This window comes from Onychostruthus taczanowskii, unplaced genomic scaffold, assembly GCF_017590055.1.
Source record: "Onychostruthus taczanowskii isolate IOZ18803 unplaced genomic scaffold, ASM1759005v1 scaffold58, whole genome shotgun sequence".
Taxonomy (NCBI): domain Eukaryota; kingdom Metazoa; phylum Chordata; class Aves; order Passeriformes; family Passeridae; genus Onychostruthus; species Onychostruthus taczanowskii.
In genome coordinates this window covers 2,057,430-2,080,746 of record NW_024503457.1, presented here as the reverse complement: position 1 = coordinate 2,080,746, position 23,317 = coordinate 2,057,430, and the positions used below count along the sequence as shown (strand labels likewise).

The 23,317-nt window shown below is 39.7% G+C and overlaps 1 protein-coding gene across 1 annotated transcript in view; it reads left to right on the top strand.

The window, feature by feature from the left end:
* The window catches only part of COL4A1 (collagen type IV alpha 1 chain), a 119,323-nt gene that overhangs the window by 33,010 nt on the left and 62,996 nt on the right, over nucleotides 1-23,317 (top strand). Inside the window, exon 2 of the mRNA XM_041418018.1 lies at nucleotides 15,335-15,385. Within this exon, the coding sequence (XP_041273952.1) occupies nucleotides 15,335-15,385 (51 nt within the window). The remainder of the gene's footprint in view (nucleotides 1-15,334; nucleotides 15,386-23,317) is intronic.

The following is a 23,317-nucleotide window of genomic DNA, read 5'->3' as shown; positions in this document are numbered from 1 at the left end:
CAGCTTGGGACAACCTGCCTCTGTTCTTTTTTCTGATTTTATTTGTCAACTAGAACTCCTAATCATAGATCACAGAACCTTCTGAATTGGAATGGGCCCAGAAGGATCATTGAAATCCAACTCCTGGCCCTAGGCTGGTTACCCAAAGAATCACACCCTGTGCCCAAGCGCACTGTCCAAATGCTTCTTGAACTCTGCCAGGCTTGGTGCTGTGACCAGTTCCCTGAGGAGCCTGTTCAGTACCCAGTCACCCTCTGGGGTAAAGAACCTTTTCCTTATAGCCAACCTAAATGGCCCTTATACAATGTCAGGCCATTCCCTTGTGTCCTGTCACTGGTCACCACAGAGAAGAGATCACTCCCTGTCCCTCCTCTTCCCCTTGTGAGGAAGCTGCAATGAGATCTCCCCTCAGCCTCCTCTTCTCCAGGCTGAACAGACCAAGTGACCTCAGCCCATACGGCTTCCCCTCAGGGCCCTTCACCATCTTTGTTGCCCTCCTCTGGATGCTCTCCTATAGTTCAATATCTTTTTTATATTGTGGCACCAAAACTTGAGGTGAGCCCACCCCAGCTCAGAGCAGAGCAGAACAATCCCCTCCCTTGCCCAGCTGGCCATGCTGTGCCTGATGCCCCCCCAGGACAGGGTTGTCCCTCCTGGCTGCCAGGGCACTGCTGACTCATGTTCAACTTGCCATGGACCAGGAACTCCAGGTCCCTTTCCACAGCACTGCTCTGCAGCATCTCACTCCCCAGTCTGTCCATACATCCAATGTTGCCCTACCCTGCACAGTAATGCTGTTTTCCTGCTTTCCTTCCTCCACTGTAATCCTCCAAGTAGTGCAGTCTAGAGTGATGCTCACTGACGTCATATCAGGTGATGATAGGGGTGTGAACCCTTCAATTTCTGAGGACTCTGGGAACTACTGGTATTTGCATATTTTAGTTATTAAAGTGCTTTTAAATAAAGTAACTTCTGTTTCTTTCTAGCCCTGCATATTACTTCAGTTAAATGTTTTATCTTAATGAGGTACTTTTCAAACCCAAATTATTTTACTTGATGATCAAATAAACTGTTAGAGACAGAGAATAATAAATATTATAAAAACTTAATATAAATAAATATCCCCTTTAAAGCAAGCACCAGTGAAATTAAGGAAATAATCCCCTTGTAAAACTTTTGCTTACATTATGTCTGGTTAAAATATGCTAATGGCTACTTTATCAAGCAGACTGAATCTGCCCTAAAACCTTGAATTATTTAATAATTGACTTTTTTCCTCTCTTTCAACTTCTGAATTACATCAAGTAGAAAAAGATACATAAGGCAATTTGAATGGAGGATCTCGTACAAGAAACATGAGCTGAGCCCAAAGGAAATGTGATTTTAGTGTAAAAAGAGTGTTTTTTAATAATTACTCTGTTAAAATTTATACACTCCTTTTGATCTTTACTGTACAGATTTCTGATCTATAAGACAGTCAAACAGATGACATTTTTAAAATAAATTTAAAAAGCTAGAAGGTAACAATAAAGTCACTTACCTCCAGTCTAAAGAGTAATGCCAAAAGTGAAAGGCCCCTTGACAGTCATGAACACTTGCTATGTGTCTGTAAGGCAGCAGTCACAAGTTTAATGTTGTGTACCCAGGATTAATACCCTTTTGGTTAACAACACACTTTTATTAAGTAGAGGTAGTGGTTTTAATGACTTCAGTTTTTAACTTTTCAAGCAGTGTAAATATGAGATTTTTAAAAAAAATGTTATTTAGATGTGTGGTTTAAAGTGTGGTCTGTTCTAGGGAGTGATTTGGGAATACATCTGGTGCGTTAAGGATGTTGCCATAAGAATGACATGTTCTGAACTTTGAGTTTTAGTGTGACTTTTGCAGATGTGCTGGCATTGAAAGGCAGTCTCGTGATGTGACTTTGGGTGGTTTTGCTTACATTTATCACTTTTATTCCTGTTTTTTTGAGGGCACTTGTTACTTAAAATTGTCAATATTTGCATATTTTATAGTGAAATTATTAAGCTGAACATTTTTTCGTTCATGAATCTACATGGAATGTTCTGAAACAGCTAGACACGTATCATTTGCAATGAGCATTAATTCTAGCAAAATGCTGGTCTGGTAGGACTGTGTGAGATTTCACATTTCTTTTGTACATGACTTGAGGACTTACATTATCTGAGGATCATTTTCTTGAGTTTATGCTGATATGTTAGTTCTGAGAACATACTGCACATCACAAGGAATTAGGAAGCCTGGCTAAGCTTGCAGTCACATTACAAGTAACTGCTATAGTAAATTCAGCCAGTATCCATAATGATAATGATATAATATCCATACGATATCATATTATGATATCATATCCATAATGAAATCCATAACGAAGCTGGTCAACCTATTTTGAAAAAATATTTTACAAACCCAGCTGAAATGGGGTTATTAAACATACAGGTCATACAGGTATAGAAAATGGAAAGTAATTATCATATTTTTTCCATAGTAATTTAGATAAGCATAATTTTAGAGATACTTTCAACCTTCTTCCACAAATACCAATAAAAATGGAAGTACCTTTGTTGGTTACACTCTTGGAGAAGGGAGTATGATCAATAGTATTTTAGTATAAAGGTAAACTCTGGGGACCTCCATCTTTTTCTGCCAAGATAGCATGCAGTAGCTCATAGATGTATCAATTTACCAATTTATCTCATAAAATTATATATGCCTTTGATAATTAAAGTACTTGTGCAGCTATGTCAATCTTAAACCCCCTGCATGAGAGTGTTCCTAGACAGTTTTGCCTGTGGTCCTCTTTGCATTGTCTTGTCCCTCCACCATGGCAGCATTTATTTGATTGACCTCATTTTGAAGGTAATTCAATGAACTAAACTGTACCATTAAGAAAAAATATGAGTAAAAATGTCACTGTATTTAGTCCTCACATAGTTTAGTTCCAGGGTGGGTTTGATGTGTTGAAGTGGCAGGACAAGAGTAGGGCTGGGACTGCAGAAGGGAGAGCAAACATGTGGCAGGTCCCAGGAAGAAAGGTCTCTGTGGCTTTACCCATTGTGACCCAACCCTTCATCAGGTTTCAGGAGGAAAGGCCTTTGTTGCGTCCTTTGTCTTGTCCTTTGGGTGCCTTATGCCTCTTATTGGCAGGATCTTTTTTTTTGGAAGAATTCTGAAATGGATACTCAGCCTGCTTCTATAATAGCCTGTGTTTATTAACTTCAGAAAATTTTGATTAATTTTTTTGATGAAGTATGAGATCTTCAGTATTGACCTTTTGCTGGATGAATGACCTTAAGCTTATTGTTTCTAATTCTAAATAATAAGCATGGATTTTGAAGCCTATTTGTGTCTGCTTAATCAGTGGAAGATATCTTATTGCTGAAACATTATCTGTCTGCTTCTTACAGTTTTTAAATAAGCTGCTCACAAAATATTTACAGCTGAATCTCAATGTTCATCAATGTTTGCACTTCTGCTGACCTCTACATGCAGGAATACAGGTTAGGAAAATGTTTAATTTTACTCAACTATAACATTTCCATCACTCAGGAAGTTGCCATAGAAAAGAATGGATTTTCGGCCTCTCTTCTAAACCATGTTATTTCCGTTTCTGCAATGAGTGCTATTTAGTTTTCTTCTTGTACCTAATTAGTACTGCATTTTTGTAAACTGTCAGATACCAAGCACATCCCTGGATGCTCATGAAGTATGCTTTTATTTACAAAATGCAGTCAGCAACTGAAGTGGTACAATAAAAATTATGTTGTATGCTTTACAAGAGGAAAAAAATCAATTTTTGTCAGCTTCCTGTCTAGTCAACAAAGAAACATAAAAGAAAGAGGACTGACAAGTTTGTTTCCTTTTGCGTCTGGCAAATGTTGCACACTAAAATAATATTTCCTGTGGCTAGTTTACTCTCATGCTCCAACATTTTAATTTTTATTAAAACTGGATTTTCAAATGTCAATTTGGAAAAATACGGGTTGGAGAAAATTTTGTCTGTTTTTCATTTGGGCCAGACAAATAAATTAGAGAATATGTCGATAGCACTGGTTTTAACTTGCGACTATGTTTTAAAAATGGCATCCAGTTGACCCACCACAAAAGTAAAAGTGAGTTCTATGGCTGAAAAATAAATAAAAAGAAAAAAAAAAGTTGTTTGACAGTCAGTCTAGGTTATTATCCAGTTACTTTTTAAATACAAACTGCTCTGTAACTGATATGTTTATTTGCTGTGCAATGTGCATTTAGAATGTCACAATCCTGTTGCAAGTAAAAATGGTTTTTAGATTAAGGAGCTAATTTGCGTAGGAAGACGTGGCACTGTCGTTTCTACCAGAATAAATATTCTGCTATGTTTATGAAAGGATGGGATTCAGAGCAAGTTGCAGGTTCAGGCTACAGGACTTCAGGGCAGTATAAGCCACACTGATGATTTGCACTGCCTTTCTCTGAACTCCTTTATGCCATAAGGCTCTTAACTAAGAAATGAGTACAACATGAGGTGTAACTACTGGAAATGTGCATTTAATGGGACAAAGTGTGAGTTTGAACCATCTAATTTGCACCTAAATCCCCTTTTCATGTATTTTTGATGTTCATTGGATGGACAAGGAAGACAGCAATATCCTGAAAGAAATCCAATCCATCCACTCCCTGTAAACCCAATGCACACAAATTCTGTGAGTTCTTGTGAGTCATTCAGGTCATTGTTAGCTTTTTTTCCAATGTTGTGATACTGCTGCTCATCAGAGAGCAAAAGATGTCGGCTCCTCTCCATACCTCCTAATTCTCTGAGAAGTTTTGCCGTCCATAGGGTGAGGCTGTGGCAAAACTCATCTTCACTATTTTTGTTGAAATCAGGTAGAAACTGTTGTAAGCTGTGGGTATCCAAGTGTGTTTGTTAAAGACAGAAGCTGTTGTTCACTGAGGGAAGTATTTTCCTGTTGCTGGCATTGTCTATGAAGGATCTAGAGCCAGCACCTTACTCCAGATGTGAGGTGGTATCTCAGGGGCATTATAAAGTCCTGCACAGAAGACCTGTGAACTGAAATCGTGATTTGGGGGTTACATCTCAATTATCTGTCCAATTGCTGAATGCCACATGTGTTTTGAGGGTGAGGTTTGTTTTGGGGTCTTTTTTTCCTCCTGTTTTCTTCTCTCTAAACTCTTTCTTAAAAGACACCACCACGTGGAAAAGCCCAAGTCTTTCTGCTTAGCTGGTGCTTCTCAGAAAGGAATAAAGTGTCCTCTGGGATAATTTCTTATAACAGCAAAGGAAAGTAAAAACCCACTTTTTTGACTTCTGGTCAATTATCTTTGTGCTTCTTAACAGGAGCTGAGTCCACACTTCTCTATTGAGCAAGGCTTTTGTTAAACCATGAGCTTTGCATTTAAGAAGAATATCTCTTCAAAGTTGGGACTCTTCAACAGTCAGACAGACCCATATGCATCTGGAGTCTTTAGATATGCAGTAATGTCCTTTGAAATGTAGTTTGGACTGAGTGGATTATTTCTAGGGTGTGCAGAGTCTTTAGGAGAAAAGATGTTGGTGTGTCCTGAAGAGAAAGCAGCTTGTAATCAATGGCATCCTTGACTGGAGCAAAAGACAAAATTCAGTGGCCTGTTAAGGAGCAGAAACAGCAATACTTCCCCTTATGGCTTTTTAGGAGTCCAAACAGATGAATGACTATTGATTTGCTGATAAAATTATCAGTGTAACTGAACTAAAGTTGTAAGATGGAGCTTAAGAGAAGGTGCCCAGATAGACTGATGACTGGCAATTTGTTAAAGTATTTGAGAGAAAATGCATGGTGTAGACTTCTGGTACTGCTTCCAGTCCATAAATTATTTTAGTGTTATAATGCAAATAGTCCAAAAACATATTTCATTTTAGGAAATACTCTTCCAATTTTAGACCTTCTCTGTGGTGCTGCAGTTTCTAGAGCTGACCGTCTTCAAGTAGTGACTGAAATCTTCCACTAGGGCAACTAGGGCAATTAAATACAGCTTTTTTCAGCCTTTTTTTTTTTTTTTTTTTTTTTTTTACTGTGATGGTGATATTGCCAAGGATGAACCTGTTTGGGAGAACTTTGAGATCTGGGGAAGAAAAGTGGGTTAAGTAGGTTTATCAAATGAATTTTTGTGTATTTTGGCTGGCTGCTAAGTAGACTAAACATGCTACATGCTTTTTAAATCCTGTGTTTGACAAGGATGTTGAACTGCTGTGGTTACTTCTGCTGTTTCCAGAATACCATAAAGCTCTTAAAATGTACAAATTGGTCGCTTGTTAACAATCTTGTGATTCATTGCTGAGTCTGTTGGCCGGAGTGAGGCCATTGTTACCCTACCTGTCTTCTCTTCCCAGTATTACTGAGGAGATGAGCGAGCTGGTGTTGTGAAGCGCGAACAATCTATTTAAAACTTTTTGTATTGATTGTTACTATTTCATTGTCAGTAGTTTTGAAAAAGTTGAGGCTCCTTTCAGAAGAAAAGATAACTTCACATGTTTTACTCAAGAAATCACTTGGACAGTTCTGATAAATTTATGCAATAGAAGTTGCATATGTTCTAGTAAAATTTGTTAATCTTTAAATGCCTGACAGAGACCTCCTGTAAAAGTTTCAGTGGCAAGTTGTATATACCTGCAATATGTCATGGAGGTCAGTGAAGTCTTCCATTAAGGTTTTCCTTGCAGAAGCTGCAACACTTGACAGGTATAGGCAGATCTTCTGGTAAGGTCAGACGGGGCTGCGGATGTTGGTGCTGTGCTGGTACAGCCACAGCTTCAGGGAATGATTGCAGCACTGCTCTGTCTGCGCTGAGGAACTGCTGCCCGTGCCTGTGCAGAGCCTGGCTGCACGTCAGACATACCCTCATGAAGCCACAGTGTTTCCTGAGTAATGCAAGTCAGGCTTGGGAGAACTGAAGGGTAAGGAACTGCTGATGGGGAGCAAAGGACTAAGAAAGGAGCAAGGGGACCCCAGTCATGCAGTGTATGTGACATGAAGGCAGGAGGCCTCCTGGGCAAGAGACCTTGCCCGTGGTGATGGTGTTACCTGGAAGTGCACACAGCCTCCTCCGCTGGTGATGGATCACACTGCAGGAGGGTGGTAAAAGGACATCAGGAGCTGCTCAGATAGTGCTCCGGGGAAAGCCTTGCTCATGTGGTGTGAGTTCAGGACACAGCAGTCTGTGCCTGTGCTGGACTGTGTGTCACTATGGTTTCTCCTCTGTGCTCAAACCCAGAGGTCCAGTTTATCTTCTGTGCTTTTCTCACATCCTTTGGTGTGCATCCCAGCTAAGAGGATATTGCTTCTCCGTTTATTTAGTCTAGGCGAGAATGGTGGGGGCCGAAGACCTCTGCTTCCCAGCACTGTGTTTTTTAGAAGCTGTTACTTCTAAATGTATTTGTTTATGTTTATGTGTATCAGCTAAGGGAAGGGAAAGCACCGCTCATGGATGTGCTGTACACATTTGCAAAATGGCTTCACTGGCTTCCTGCATATCTCTCCTGAGGCATCACCTTTGCTTTTGGGTTTATGAAAATGCCTTGCTGGACAGGGGCTGCAGCGCAGGAGGACTGCACTTCCCCTGCAGGCATGCTCTTTTCCCAACGTAATGGGGGCTTGCTGGCGCCAGACAAGTTTAAAGGGAAGACATCGTGATTGGGTGGATAGTGTGGCAGAGGTGGCTTCTCCATCAGGACCAAACCCTCAGCAGCCACAGGGATGGTCCTGTGCTCTTTGTGGCCCATGGTGGCACAGCTCTGGGGGTGGTTGCCACCATGGCATCCATCTCTTACCTCATTCCCAGTGCTGCTTAGAGAGGGTTGCTGCCTGTGAGAGGAGGGAGGGAGGGAATCTGCCTTGGCAGTTGCCTCTCATCCTGGTTCTGCCTCCAGCCTGGGCTGGGAGAACGCTGGGAGGTGGAGGGTGCCGGTGAGGGGCTGCAATGCTTGCTGAGCTGGTGGCCACCACCACCTCTCCCTCAGCCTCTGCCTAGTTTTGGTGACATTGTGTTTTGCCTCCCTGCTGGAACTGTTTTGGGGCAGGCTTTCAACCACACTGAGTGCCCATACTCAGATTTATTATGGGTACCCCCTGTGCTTGTGAAAATGGGGTCTGAACAGCAAAGGCACAGGGGCCAGAGAAACTCTGAGACTTGTTTAGAAAGCAGTGAAGCCCTGCAGGTGTGGATTTATTGAGGAGACAGCAAGAAGGCTGCCACCTGTCCTTGCACTACCAGCCACCACACCATTGTAATGATGCTGTTCCCATTTTGCCAGGTTATGGCTAGATCCTGCCTTGTACATCTGGCAGGTGCTGTAAGTGGTTGTGTGGATCCATCCCATAAGGCAGCAGGAAAAACGAACGTGTGTGATTTGTTTGGGAGTCCACAACCTCTCTGCCTGATGAACAAGAAAGAAGCCTGATGTTTTGTTAGCCCCCAGCTTGTATACCCAGGGATTGCTAACGCCAGTTTCATCAAACGTGCGAGTTACAGGGCAGGGGGCTTGGATCTGTTCCACGCAGGACTTCTTTTGCAGTGTGCTTTGTGAGCTCCAGGGTAGTTGTATATGAGATGGGTGGTGAGCTCTGCAACAGCCATGGGGGAGTTCTGCAACAGGATTTCCTGTCCTCTCTGCAGGTTTTTCTCAGGTTAGCAAGATGAGGAATGGGAGTTTCTTACCTGTATCAGTTGGCTTCAGCTTGCCTATTCACAAAGTAGAAGAGCTGAGTGACGATTGTTAGCAGTGATTACCATAATCAAATTTAGGAGGGGTCATGCCGTTTGAAATGTATTCCTGAAAGTGCTTGTCACTGGGTGTTAGGAAGCCCTGGAACATGCTTTAATCGTCAGCTGTCAGTGAAGTAACACCAGTGGCTGCAACACCAGAAGATCTTACTGGAATTTTTTTCACTTCTTTGAAAATAAAACTAGCAGTGGAGTTCTTGTATAGGAAAAGGATGTAAAACCTACCGGATGGATTGATAAATACAGCCTTCTCTGTTGGAGGCTGAGCAGTATCTGACAGTCCATGGAAATAGACCTGTTAGCAGATAATGCTCATAGGAGCCTTTTTTATTTTATATTCACAAACCAGTTATTTGCTTTGTGCTGTGCAGTATGGAGTTCTATAATGTGATATTCTGAAAATTTCCCTAAGTAAGCAGATACCTTGATTGTTTCCAGAGCTTCCTGTAAAAGAATGTAGCTAGAGGAAACAGTTGTTTTAAATGTCATTTCTGTCCAAATATGGAACAACAGGAATAACTATATTTCCTGTGAACTAACGGGAAGCCCCCTGGATTTGCATCACTTTGTGCAAACGATGTTCACATCACCAACAGGAAGGTCATATTCACAAAGCAGCCTTTAGGGTAGTCCCATGACCCTACCTCCAGGATAGACCCCTGGGGAATTTGGAAAAGAATGTAAAAAATGAGGTCCCAGCAGCAAAACTTTTCAGCGCCAGCAATCTGGTATTCTTTTGATTAAGAAGACACAACTCTTTTTTCAACATATTTTAAGTGAAGTACTTCCAACTGATGCTAATTTACTAAATAAATATTTTCATGAATAGTTAATTTAAAATCTACTAAATTCTGAAAATGTGCTAATATTCCTTTGAGTGACTAAAGTACACTGGAGATAGATAAGAATCTGTGGTCTGTCTGCAATTTTTGTATGAACATCCTGCATGACTATGGTAATACTAAAAACAACAACAAAACAGCCCTCCCACCAGCCAAACAGAAAATCTGTGCCAAAAATATATGAACAGTCCCCTCCTGTCCCAATAGCCATAATGATTTTTTTCCCAATTGTATTTTATAGAGTTTTTCTTAAAATTAATTATCTTCTGAAAAATGTACAAGGCTTTTCTCAGACTCACAGAATATTCTGAGTTGGAAGGCATCCACAAGGATTATTGAGTCCAGCTCTTAAAGTAAATGGCCCCTACAGGGATTGAACCCACAATCTTGGTGTTACTAGCACCAGGCTCCTATCAACTGAGCTAAACTTTTCAATAAAATCAGAGCTGAATTGTTTTAATTAGTTCAAATTTCATCATGCACAGCAATACTTCAGAAAGTGACTTGCCATTATTTTCAGATATTACGAATGTGTTAATTTGGAATTTGTGACTCTAAACTTAAAGTTCCCGTCAGACTAATAGAACTACTTAGCTCATGCACTGACATGCAAGTAATCATGAAGTGCCACAGTTTTCCACTGTGTAGGTTTGTTTTCATCTGGTCCAAAGCAATCCCCAGAAGATATGTTAGGAGAATGGCTCTGCATTTAGAGAGAAATGAGTGGGGATTCCTTCTGCTTCTTCCTGTTACATTCATTTACATCAGCCTACAAGCAAAGAAGGTCTTCAGGAGAATGAGTATTGTAATCCTGAAGTTTGAGTGTTGTGAGATTATTGGGTTGCTTGTATTTCCCTTGCTTAAACACAGGGATCTGGTGCATGTGCAGGACGCCTTGAATGGTGCTGTTCTGCTGTCCTCTGTGAAGATCTGCAGAAGATTGAAATGACACAACCAAGAACTTTAAATAGCTACTGCATGACAGAAGCTTCCAGTCACTACTGACGAGAGCTGAACTTAATTTGGTGACCTAGAGGGTTAAAGCTTCAAAACCAATAAGTCTTCCCTTGGTTTGGGGAATTCCCTGAACAGTCATAACTGGAGTTACAACCCATGATTTGCTGGGGGAAAAAAATTTAAAAAGGACATGAAGATAAGCTGCTGACTGTGGTTTGTGAAGGTTTTTTTTTGTTTGTTTTGTTTTTTAATAATGAGAAAAATAACTCTGGAGAGGAGGAAAGACTGCAGCTTGTTGACATTAAAAAAAATCGTAAAATTTGTCCTTTTGTCTGCTATTTTTTTGTCTGTAGACATCTGAAATTGATGGGTTTACAAAAGACATGAGAACTGTTCTCCACTTCTGGTCTTTGCTTTAAGTCCTCAAAATGAAGGGATAGCAGATGTTCCTTTTCATGAACCATTTTAAGAGTTGGAGTTCAAATCATCAGTCCAGAAAAACTGGCTTTGTATCAACTCCTTTAAGGGTGTATGACTAAATTTTGCTAATTGCTAAGACAATGCAGATTTTTTTGTTATCTTCTTTGTTCTAGCTAAGTGTAAATCAGGCGTTTTAGCCACATTATTTTTTTCAAAGTTCTTAATGGACTGTAAAATCAGTTAACAAAATACTAATTTTAATTGGAATATAAGAGTGGTTTCCTTTAGTGGTACTTTGCACACAAAAGAGCAGTTCTGCTAATTCAGTAGTTATATCTAAAGGTTGAAGACAAGAATAGTAATACAGCCAGGGAGCTATTTTGACATTCTGGAAAGAGAAGAAAATATGAGAGGAATGCAAGATAAGTGTCCTGCAGTTGGCATCAACTCCCTATTTCTGTATTTGGTGGGATGTGAAATGTGAAGATATTATTGATCCAGCTCTCATGTCAGCTACATGAGTTGTATGCACGTGCACTTAGGAAGAAGTGCAGTGTCTGCTACATAGGGATAAACCTCCCTTGGGCTTCCAAGAGACTGGGTTTACACAGAGGTGGAAAGGGGTTGATTTTGTGGAGAGAGGAGATTCAGACTTAAAGTTGTCGCTGTCAAACAGCCATTCTATTGGCTTAGCCCTTCTTGTGTTTCAGCTTGAAATTGCTGTTGGAATTCAGCTCAAATTGGGGGTTAAAATAAAGCAATATAGAGTGGGAAATCTACACTCTTTAGTGTATGAAAACATAATCAGTTCAAGCATCCCATCTAAACAGAAATTGTCATTTTATAATGAATTAATCATGAGATGAATTAATTATGATTATTTTTACCTTTTTGAAGCACTTTGGCTGTGAATTAGGTAATTTGTGAATAGTCAGAGAATTTTGATACCTGTTGCAGCCTCACCTATCCACAGGATTTTCTGTTATTTGAAAGACATTATATTTTGTGCAGGAGAAGTGACTGTGTTCCCTGGAATGAGATTTTTAACATGGACAGAGTTAAGTAACAAGGGAGAGTTTAATAAAATTTTTACATTGCAGTTGTGCTTCACAGGCTACAGTGTGAGCTCTATTGATACCCAGGCAATTAGCCTTAGCTGATGGCTGCTCAGCAAGTGAAATTCAGTAAGCAGAGACTGAGGTGATGTTGTGGGAAAGAGAACTACGTTTTGTCTTGAGAAATGCACTTCTGTGAGAGTGTAGCTTCCAGGAACTGACTCTGCCTTTGTATTTATTTGGAGATTTCTGTAGCCTCCAGAAATGGTGCATTTCTAAATATGGCAGTCGTCTCCTGGGCTGCTCATCTCACTGTTTGCATCGTTCCTGTGCAAGTTCCAAGTAGTCCTCAAGTGCCAGGAAAGTAGCTGGACGTGGAAAAACAGGGCAAATAGCAACAAGTCTGTAGCTGCAATCTGACAGATGTCTTACAGGCTGCGTTGCAGAGCAGGGTTTGTTCCGTCTGCTGCAGGGAATTTTAGCAGCTTTCTCAGCTCTGTCACTCACAGGGCTTAAGGCTTGTAAGGCTCAGTATGTGGGTCATGGAAGCTATAGGTTCAGATTGGAATGCCCATTCATTAGCAGGACTTTTTTTGAACCGTATGTTAATGTGATAGAAAATAAATAGGTGTCCTTTAAGCAAACACTCAGGCTGCATGTAGCACCTCTGTGTGCGTCGTGTTGAAGGGACATAATCTTTTTATAGTTTAATACTGATTTACTAGGATGATTCACTAAGCTTATCAGTTGCAGACAGTCTGGGAGAATGAAATGGAATGGAAATGCTTGTCAAGAAATGAAACAATTTGCATCACTAAAATAAGCTTCTGCTTCTGGGCAGAGTTATATTTTGTGGGTGGAGTAAGATAAAATTAATGTCCTCTAATGTTACTTGAGAGGCTGGCCTGTGGTGCAAGGAAGCTATGGCAGTTGAAAATTGTGAGTGTACCATGCAAAATAGGGGAGGTACCTGTTGCAGTGCACCTGGCCAAAGTCTTTGGATTAGCCTGAACTGGCTCCTATGGATAAAGGGATAAAGAGACTGCCTTTTCATCTACCACTCCCCCCACAGATTATGCTTCCTGCCCAGCGCTGTTCCTTCTCTGTTTTGGCACTTGGAGGACAGCAGGGATTGTTCCAAGCTCCCTGCAGTTTCTGGGGAAGGCGTTGTTTCCATGAGGATGTCTGGGAGATAGGACAAAGTTATTTCTCTCTATTTGTCTCAATATCTCTAGTCATATATAGTGGGAAATCATTAAGTGGGTTATTCATATAATGAGACTGATTTAAAACCACAGTTTAGAAAGGAACAATAATTTGCATAGTTTCAGTTTCATTGCCTTGTGATGATTCCTGTACTTGCTATAATCATCCTTCTCTCTTCCAGCATCTCATTACTTAAGTGCCCCTTTGACCTCCTTAAAGTGACCTTTGATCCACAAGCTTCTTCCAGTCTGGCCCTCCCACCTTACCAGAGAAACAGAAGGAAATACTTCATACTTCTTCCTAGTATAGGCAGAGTGTCATCACGTTGCTCAGATTCTAAATGCATTTTAGTAGTTGAGGATAATGCCATTCAGCAGTGGCTGTCATTGCTGCCCGACCTCCCACCCACCCACAGAGGCTGCAGTCAGTGACAGCAGGAGATGATGTTACTGTAAAATAAAGGCAGTGTTTTGTAGAGCAGGTGCCTGTTCTGGCATGGCAAGCTGCAGCCCTTGCCCCAAATGGGACCTTGTGCAGTTGTGCTCCCTGGTGCTCAGTACCTTCTTACCTCCCTTGCCTTTGGTTATTCTAATCTGAGGCATTAAAAAACAGGAAAAATTGAATATAATGGACTCATTTTTGTGGGGACAAAAAGAGACTCGAAAGCACAAGCCCATTCTTCTGGCTATGCTAAATTTGAGAACAAAACCATACCTAAATAACAACATAGTTTTTTTCTAAAACGGTGCATGTTAAATAATAGGCTGAAGGAAATATGCAGGGATTAACTTGAAAACAGATGTTTATAATGATTCAGTGACTTATGTTAAGTACATTCCCAGACGCAATTAAAACAGACTTCTTCTGAATAGGGGATGTGTTGATAAAACTGATAACATTCTACATGATCCTGGAGGAGGAAGTATGAGCTGCAAGCATGCGTCCTCCAGCTGAGATCTCATCAGCTCTGAAAAACTAAGAGAGGTCACACCAGGTCACTTCTTGTAATGGGATACCCAATGTTTTTCCAGGCAAAACCATGTCCTGCAAGGAGTAAAGCTGATTATTCAGTGGGTGGCATGCTTCCCTTCTGATCCTTGCTGGGATTGCACTGTAGCATGTCTTGGTGGTGTCTTCAGATCCAGTTCTCTTTCTGCATTATATGATAAAAATTCCTCCTAATCACGTTAATTCTCACCATTGCGTGAATGTATAATATAGCATGGTATAATAATGTAAGATAAAAAAATTTATCTGTTTTTGCTTTATGTCAGTATGGAGAAAATTCTGCTTCAAGAAACAAATTGAGTAGATGTACATATACAAAAAAAAGGTGTCAACAAAAGCAATAAATTTTTTAGGAGATAGTACTGTAGTTTCATTGGACTGCCTTTTTTTTTTTCTTTAAGTATCAAAGCCCCATTTCTCTTTGATGCTTTACTTTAAAATAAAATGTATTTACCAAGTAAAAATGTTACTGTATTATTTAGCTTTCTGGGATAATATTTATTGGTTTCATTGGGGGTTTTCCAAATTCAAAATGGATTAGGTGCATTTTCTTTTCATTTCCCAGCAGTACTGAGATCTCAGTAGACTGGAGCCTGCAGGTGTAGAGGGACAGGTGCCCAGCATCTGTGCTGAAAGCTGTCTCAGGGGAGGTGCTGTCCCTGACTGCTTCTGAATAATGGCCTGAAGGGGCTGCTGAGGGATCTCCTGTGCGTTGGTGGAATATTCACTGATGCAGATGTTTTGCTTCTTTTCCTCATAGTTTGTTTCTGAGGGGCATGACAACAGTAAAAGCAATTGACTGCTGAGTTGCTTACCAGTTGCTTCATGACTGTGAGGAGGAAAAGTAGAGTAGCCCTGATGCACTTAAGAGCATCTTTGGTAACATACAACGACTGTTAAGATTTTACCTGTGCACAGGTTAATCTGATTTCTGTCACATTACTGTATGCGCTTAAGCACACTGACCTGCCTTGCAGTCAGTGGGGTGCTGCTGACATCCCTGGCTCACTGCAGTATGTTCTGTGTGTCACCCAGTTCAGACATTTAACTCTCAATTTCTTTTATTTTCAGGGATGTTCCGGCTGTGGAAAATGTGATTGCAGTGGAGTAAAAGGGCAAAAGGTAAGTCAGCTCTGTCCATTTCATTTTCTTGCCTATTTCAGCCACAGGGTATAAAATCTGCTGGGAGCCAGGTGAGCCACTGGGGTCGGAGAAGGCTTGCTCTGCCAGGGAGCATTGCCAAGGCCAGGCCAGTGCCATCTGCAGGGTGTCTGAGCAGCAGCCATCTCGGTGGCTCTGGCTGCAGAGGGCAGCAGGGCCAGGGCTGGGTGGCAGGTGAATGCCCTGACTCTGGAGTGAAGCCCCCAGCCCAGTGTGGCCGTGCCCTCTCTCATTCCCCATCGAGAGGGATGCCAACCCATCACTCTCACCTTTCCCTCACCTCATCTCCAGCCTTTTCAAGTAGCAGGCTTGACATCCTGACCATGTCTGAAAGTGAGGCAAGCAGTTCAGTTCGGAAATGCTCCTCTCAGCAAGCCATGCAGATTGCCCTCCAGCATGGCTGTGATGCATCATAATCAATGTTCCCTGACCAGGGTTAGCCCTGGGAGGCAAAGACTTGCAGTAGGAAGAGGGAGGTTAATGATCAACTTAGGTACAGAAAAGTGTTGCAGGTCAAGAAAAAGAAATTTAAAAGTTTTGACAGAACCTTGCAAATGAGTTTTAAAGTTCCCCATTCAGTTATCTAAACTTCTTGGATATGAAACAAAAAAAGGCACTTTAAAGTCTTATTTTAAAGCAGTTACAGTGAAGAAAAATTACAGTGCACTTAAGCACTCAGTGAATTCCCCCTGCAAACTACCTGCTTTTTTAAATATTATAGACATTCAACCACACTCTTTATCTCTTCCAATTTTGCTTGTAGAGATTTTAATCTATTATGTGGTCTCTTGTGCATGCAAATGTGGTGTACATCTACCATTCTAAATGAATGTAAACCAGTTTTCTCATCCTGTGGTTGCTTTTGTATGTTCAGGTAAGTTATTTAGGTCACCCAAAGGAATACTTAGAAGAGATGGGGGGTTGTTTGCTTTTTGTTTTGGGGATTGTTTTGTTCTTTAAAATAAATAGACAGCTGGTGTTCTGTGTTGTCTGAAAGGCAATAGCTGCATATTTACGAATGATGGATTTAAGAATGTCCTTTGGTGGCTTTTCCTTGGTGTTTTCCAGAACTAGGAATGTAAATTACTTAATTGGAGGCCCAAGGAAGATAATTTTCTTTGTAACAGAACTTAGATGAATTTGATACAGAGAAAAAGTGTCAAGGTCTGGAACATCATTCAGATGGAGTCTCCTTTTTTTAATGACCCATTAATGTCTGTTTAATAAAAGTCAGCTATATATTGAAAACAAATACCACAAAGATTTGGGAAACATTCAAAACTCTGAATTTATTCCTTGATAGCTTGATCTTACAAATGAGCTTGAAGTACAAATGAGTCACAGTAGAATGAAGGAGACACGTTATAACCCTTTCGTTGAAAGACATCAGTTTTCAGTTCATAGAGTATGCCAGCATCTTGTAACAAGATAATTTTAAAAAATGATAGCCTGGGGAAATAAATGATATTAAGCCTTATGCCTCATTTATTTCCAGCTGTGTTCCTGTCTGTTTCCTAGAGCTCTTGCTGGCATTTTTCATTTGCGTAGTCCAGAGGACATCTCAAAATGTTCTGTTTAAAAGAAATAGATGCTTGTCAGATATTCTAGAATTCAAAACTACCCCACTTTAATGGCTGTTTAAAAATGCTAATGAGAGAAAAATATCAGTCCATAGTAACAGAAGGCATGTTAAGTTCCAGTGTATCAGTGTGCTCTCCACTCTTCCTCATGGGTTCCATCACAAATTTCTCTGACTTCAAGCAGGTGTATAATGAAGTGTTCACATAATTTTAGACTTTATAGGAAATGTAGTTATTGACATTAGAGACATCTCTACAGGTGAATGTCTAGTAATACCTAGAAAACAATAGTCAAGAAAGGCATTTGAAGGTATTTTGGAATGCATTTAACATGCATAAATCTGGTTCAGATCAATACTTGCTCATTATGTTAACTCTGTTTCAAACATACTTACGATTTTCAATAGAAAACTGAGCTTTATTAAAAAAAAAAAGCTGTCCCCTGCCCTTCAGCCCTGTGTAGTTTTTTATCCTGATTCGTTATATTTGATGTCTGTCTAGAATAAGGATAGCCTGCCACTTGGTCCCAGGCCTGGAGACAGAACCTGGTGAGGGAAAGTAAGGGGAGCATCCTTCCTGCTTGCCTCTTTAATATTTATGTAAATGGCATTTCCAACAAATGCATTTGGATTTGAAACATGTCCCTGCTAAACGTGGTTCCCATTAACACACACATCAGTAATGGTACCTGTTACTTCAAAAATCTGTGTGAATATTTCTTCATCAGAAGACAGATTAGAAAGACTGATTTTAGCTGAGAACCAGGCTAGGAGAAGGCTGCCATGCCCAGCTCCTGTGGTACCCCAGGAGACCACATAAAAGAACATCTGCTCTCCACTTCTCATGTGGGAGGACATATCCACTCTACCCTCCACCATCCACAGTCAACATTCTGCCTACCCTGAAAACCCTTTTGATCTGGCTTCCATGTCATGCAGAAGTGCACAAATGCTGAAGGGCCTTTTCCAATCCTCCCACACTCTTCAGCAATCCACCCACACCACTTCACTGCCATGGGAGCTCTGGGAGCTGCGGAAGTGGGTGCTGGGTTACTCTTTAATGCCTTAATTATTAACATCTGGAGAGATATTTTCTACTGTAGTGTGGGAAGAAGTTCCAGACCCAGAAGTTCCAGACTGTGGTTCAATTAAAATTCATTTGGCCAAATAATCATATTCATGATCTCATCAGAAAAAGTGCTGAAAATGGTATTTGTTTTAAAAGCTGTGAAATGCTCAGGAAATAGTACCAAAGAGGATTTCAGACAAGGAAGAGTAAATCACATTGCCATATTTTTCTCTCTCCTTTGAGAATAATTTCATCAATATGATGGCCATATTTAGAGTACATTTAAAATGTTCTCTCATCAGACTGTTTCCATGAAAATTGCATTTCTATGCCAAACTCCTTTAACACGACTCATATGTTATCAAGGGCATATAATTGACAAAATCTTAAGGGTTTTTATCCCTTTCAGAAAATTCACAAAGTGAGTGTAATTGCAACAGATGGCCCTTATCCTATAAAGCCTTTATTATTACACTGAACATCAAGCTGTTGTTTTAAGCTGTATAATGTCAAATATCATGTATTTGCCAAACAAAAGGTACAGAAATTTTAGAAAAACATATTGCTAAAATAATAAATCATACCTTACTGTTTTCCATTAGAGAGATTAGCTTAAAACATCTTCGTTTATTACCTCATACTTTTTATTTGGTTTTCTGCATAATAACGTGACTGTTCTCTTAAACCTCACTGAAGTGTGAGATCTGTTTAAACTGATTAGAGTTTTGAATGCTTGCCTGCATTTTATTGAGCTACTCAGAAGAAGACTGAAGCTATGTTTTCTCTTTTATGCCTACCTAGATTTTGAGAACAATTTCAAGCAGCTGTCGAGATAAGAAGTGCTAGCTGTTAGTGCGTGCAGAAAAAACATGTTAAGCATTTAATTACCATTCAGAACAAAGATTGTACAGAGATAGGTAAAATTCTCCATGCACTGACTTTTTCTAAAAATGTTCCTTCTGTCATTCATGACCATTTGCACTACTTTTGCTCTGTATCAGAAACAAGTGTAAATGGAGGCAACACTGGAACCTTGCTGTAAGTAATAAAGAATCATTAATCTTCTTAGACTTATCAGTTAGAATGCACTGAAGTATAAATCCTCATTCTTTAGTATAAATATTTTATAATGATTTCACTGTCTCAGCATTACCCACTGAAAGTTGAAGTCAACAAGAATATCAAACATGCTTTTGTCATTGAGCATGAAGTATTGCAATTTAAAAAAAATCTTTGCTAAGTAGAAGATAAGAATAGAATTAACTCTTAATGTACTGCTGGTTATTGTTTGAAAGCAGGAAAACTTGAGCAAATAATGCTATTTTGGCTTATATTTCCCGTATTCTGAGATTGTATCTGTATTATTATACCTAACATAAATTTGAGTTCTCTGTTTGCCTTGATGGGTGCATCACCCATGTGTGGATTGATCATGCTGCAGAAGTACACAGACTGGCTTTGCTTGATGTATTTTGGAACTGGAAGCCAAGTAGCTCTGACTTAGACTGAGAGTCAGTGGGACATCTCTGGAATTCCCCATCAACAGGAGCAGAGACCAATGTTTTCTCTCCTGCACACTTTTACAGCCTTAAAAATCACAGATGGTTTTGGTGTCTGCAGGGGATTGTGCTTCTGCCTTTGCTCTGTGTAATGAAGAGTTGACTGTGTCCCTGCATTTTTTCTGAAATTTACCAGACTGGGAGGACCTTTGAGGGTTTTCTGTCATTTTACATATCAAAAGAGAGAACAAAAATATCTCCAATACTGATGTTTAAACACAATATAAACCCCCATGTTAGAGACAAGCCCTGGCAGTCAGTGGGAAGATCACTATTAAGTGCTTTGGGTTTCTTTGAAAATATATCAGAGGCAACAAGTCTGTTCCTTTAGTGGAGCAAATCAGTAATCATTAGATCCATCTTTTCATAGTCAACCTTTATTAGACTTTTTAGAATCAAGAAGGTTAATTTTTTTAATCGCTTTTCATTGACACTGCTTGGTTTTAGTAAGCACTACTCAGTATTCAATGTATGTCCCCAGAGAAGGAGAGGGCACAGTGTTAAGCTGCACCAAGGGAAATATAGGTTGGATATTAGGAGAAAGCTTTTTACAGAAAGAGTGATAAAATACTGGAATTGTCTGCCCGGGGAGGTGGTGGAGTCACCACCCCTGGATGGGTTTAAAAAAAGGCTGGATGTGGCACTTGGTGCCATGGTTTAGTTGAGGTGTTAGGGCATGGGTTGGACTTGATGATCTTGAAGGTGTCTTCTAACCTTGTCATTCTGTGATTCTGTGAAGTGGCTGCTGTTGGAACTTTGAGTTCAGCACCAGTTTGTGCCTGGGTTGGAAAGACCTTGAATGGGCGACATTAAGGAAACCACAACCAAATAATGTGCTCTGGAGATAGCCATAAAGTTGGAAAGAGGGGTGACAGGCAATGTGGGAGGCAAAATGTGTCTGCAGTCTGGAAAGGGCTAATAGATAACATGAAATCATCTAATTATGCCTGAAAGGGCAGACTCAGAAGATAGTAATAAAATAAGCAAAGATATGGGTCAGTTGTAGATCTGATGTTCTACAGGGAAACTTGTGATTCATAAATATTTTTGAAAGTCGGGATGTTGTCACAATGCTTTTTATCAGTTCTGCTTTGACAGTAGTATATTTTTATTGATTTATCCTTTACTCTGAGAAAAATAATCTTTTGAATTCAAATCAGGGTAAAATAACTTACTTTTCATGAAGAGGACTGCTATTCTTGAAAAGAACAAAATGTCAAACAACTTTGAATAATATTGACTGCGATATGCTAAATGTTAAAAAGTTGTCTACTCTTTCCCAGCTGTCAGGCCAAACTTCTAAGTGGCATCTGAAACCATCAGCTTTTCTTAGTTTTAAATAGTTATAGGAACCATTTGTCCCAATTGTCTCTGACAACGTTTTCTATGTTAAGATACATTTTTGCACTCAGTACAGTGAGTATCTGTGATTAATACAAACCAGTGGATTACACTGATCAATTAATCTCTGTGGAATGAGGGCTATAAAAGCAGTAGTATTATGTGCTGAGACATGCTCATACTTAGTTTTCAGAGCTGTCTTCTGAAGGTATTCACAAAGTAATATTTCATTTGGCACAATATGACCTTTTAAGCAGCTGTTGCTAGATGCACTACCTTTGATTTTAAGTATATTGGCACAATGAGCTCAAGTTCTATTCTTCATGGAATAAACAAGCTCACAGGGCTTGATTTTAAATTTGCACAACTGTTAGTGTATGCCTTCACTATGGTTTCTTGAAGGATGGCAGGGCCTTAGCTTGATCTGAAGTATGTGAGCCTGCAATGAAGTCAGTCAAGTTTCCCCAGTATGAGATACGAGTTATAAGATATGAAAAGATGTGTAAGATCTCTGCTTCTCTGAAATCTTCATGCTCAGAAAGTGGAGTTGCCCAGTGCCTGTGCAATACCTGTACATAGCTTGAAGTCTTCCAAATTTAAAATTATGTCCATATGGGGTCAATACTACCGACTAGATAACGAAACTTTTCTCCTGTGCAGTTTTTGAGTATCTGGTCTAATTGCCACTAAAACTCTGTGATTCTGCTGGGTTTTGTTGGTATAACTTAGGGATTTTTGCTATAACTTTTGCTGTCTGGGACAGCAAACCCTGGGGTACAGCAGTAGCTACATTTTCTAGTTAGCCCTTTAAGCTTCTTTAAATCATCCTGCTCTTCAATTTATATTTTATTTGCTGGGGATCTCAGACCAAGACAGACATTAAAGTAGACAGTTCTGTGATATGTCAGTTCCCACACAAGAATTTAGTCCTTGATGCACTTAATAATCAGTTTCTGTGTACATTTTCTCTGTAGCAATATCCACAATAAGTGACCTGGGTGTATATAATTATCTCCAGGGAGCCATAGTAATGTGGTATATGGTAGTCTTCTTAAATCACTTTCTGGTCTTTTTAGCCAAGAGCAAAAAGTAGTTTAGGAAAGTTGTGGGTTTTTTTGTTTGTTTGTTTTGGTGTTGTTTTTTTTTTTTTTTTTTTGTTTTTTTTTTTGTGTTTTTTTTTGTTTTTTTTTTTGTTTTTTTTAATCTCATACCTCGTGGTAGTTAGTTGTTTGCTTCCTTTCTTCCAGCTACTTCTTATATCAGATTTTAGACTTATGCTTTCAGAGAAAGGTCATAACTAAGATTACTCACTGAAAACATCTGGCCATATGATGTCGGCCTTCAGAAAAGCATATCTGGATTTTCTCAAAGTTTGGATTTCATTAAGGAAGGGTAAAAAGCCAAATTTTATACAAAGTTCTCAAAACCTCTTCCAGCAGAAGCAATAGCAAAGCTTGTAACAGTATATGCCTGGAAGGAGACAGAGCAGTAAGAAGTGGCATGAAAGTGGGATTTTCAAAGAGGAAACCTGAAGTAGCTGCTAAAGAAGTGATAGTGGAGCACTTTATCACACAGGGAAGTTTCTAACCTGCTGGAGAACATATTTAGTTTAGCCACCGAAGAAGTTTGATATCACAGTAGGAGCAAAAACAGTTGGGAAACCATATTTAAGAGATGTTGAAGAGGATTTACATTTCTTTTCAAGTAACTACAACACCTGAGAAAGGGTTACAGAATAGTTAATTGTAGTATTGATAACATAGCAAAGAGAGTTCAATTAAATTATGAAAATAATGACTAGCTTTCACTAATGAAGTGTTCTCTTATATAATCTTTAACAGCAAAAGAAAGGCAAAGTCAAGGTAAAGCCAAGGGAAAAGAAACTTTGACTCCTGTCTGGAAAATCATGTTTATATCTCTTAGAATATTTAAGAGTGATTATAATGGCAAAACGTACTCATAAATTTTGTAGCTCTTAAAGAAAGCATGTGACAGCTTCCACCGAAGTTCATCTGGAACATTTTTAAATGTATTGATATGCCAACAAAAATAATTCTCACCAAGGTTTGTGTCAAAGTTCAATGTGCACAGTGTACTGAGCTGAGTGAGTGAGCACAGTCACCAGCATCAAATGGGGTGTTCTCTAATTTTTTTTTTCACTGACTGTAAACAAAAAGCATTTCATGGCTAGTTAGCAGAATACTTACAGCCTTCAGGGGGTTTAGCAACCCTTAATTTTGTTAGGTTTGCTTGAATGCCGAGCAAAGACTGAAAGATGATGCAGAACTGCAAAATAAATGGTTTTAAGTGCTGGTGATGGAGTGGAGGGACTCTGGTACAGAGGA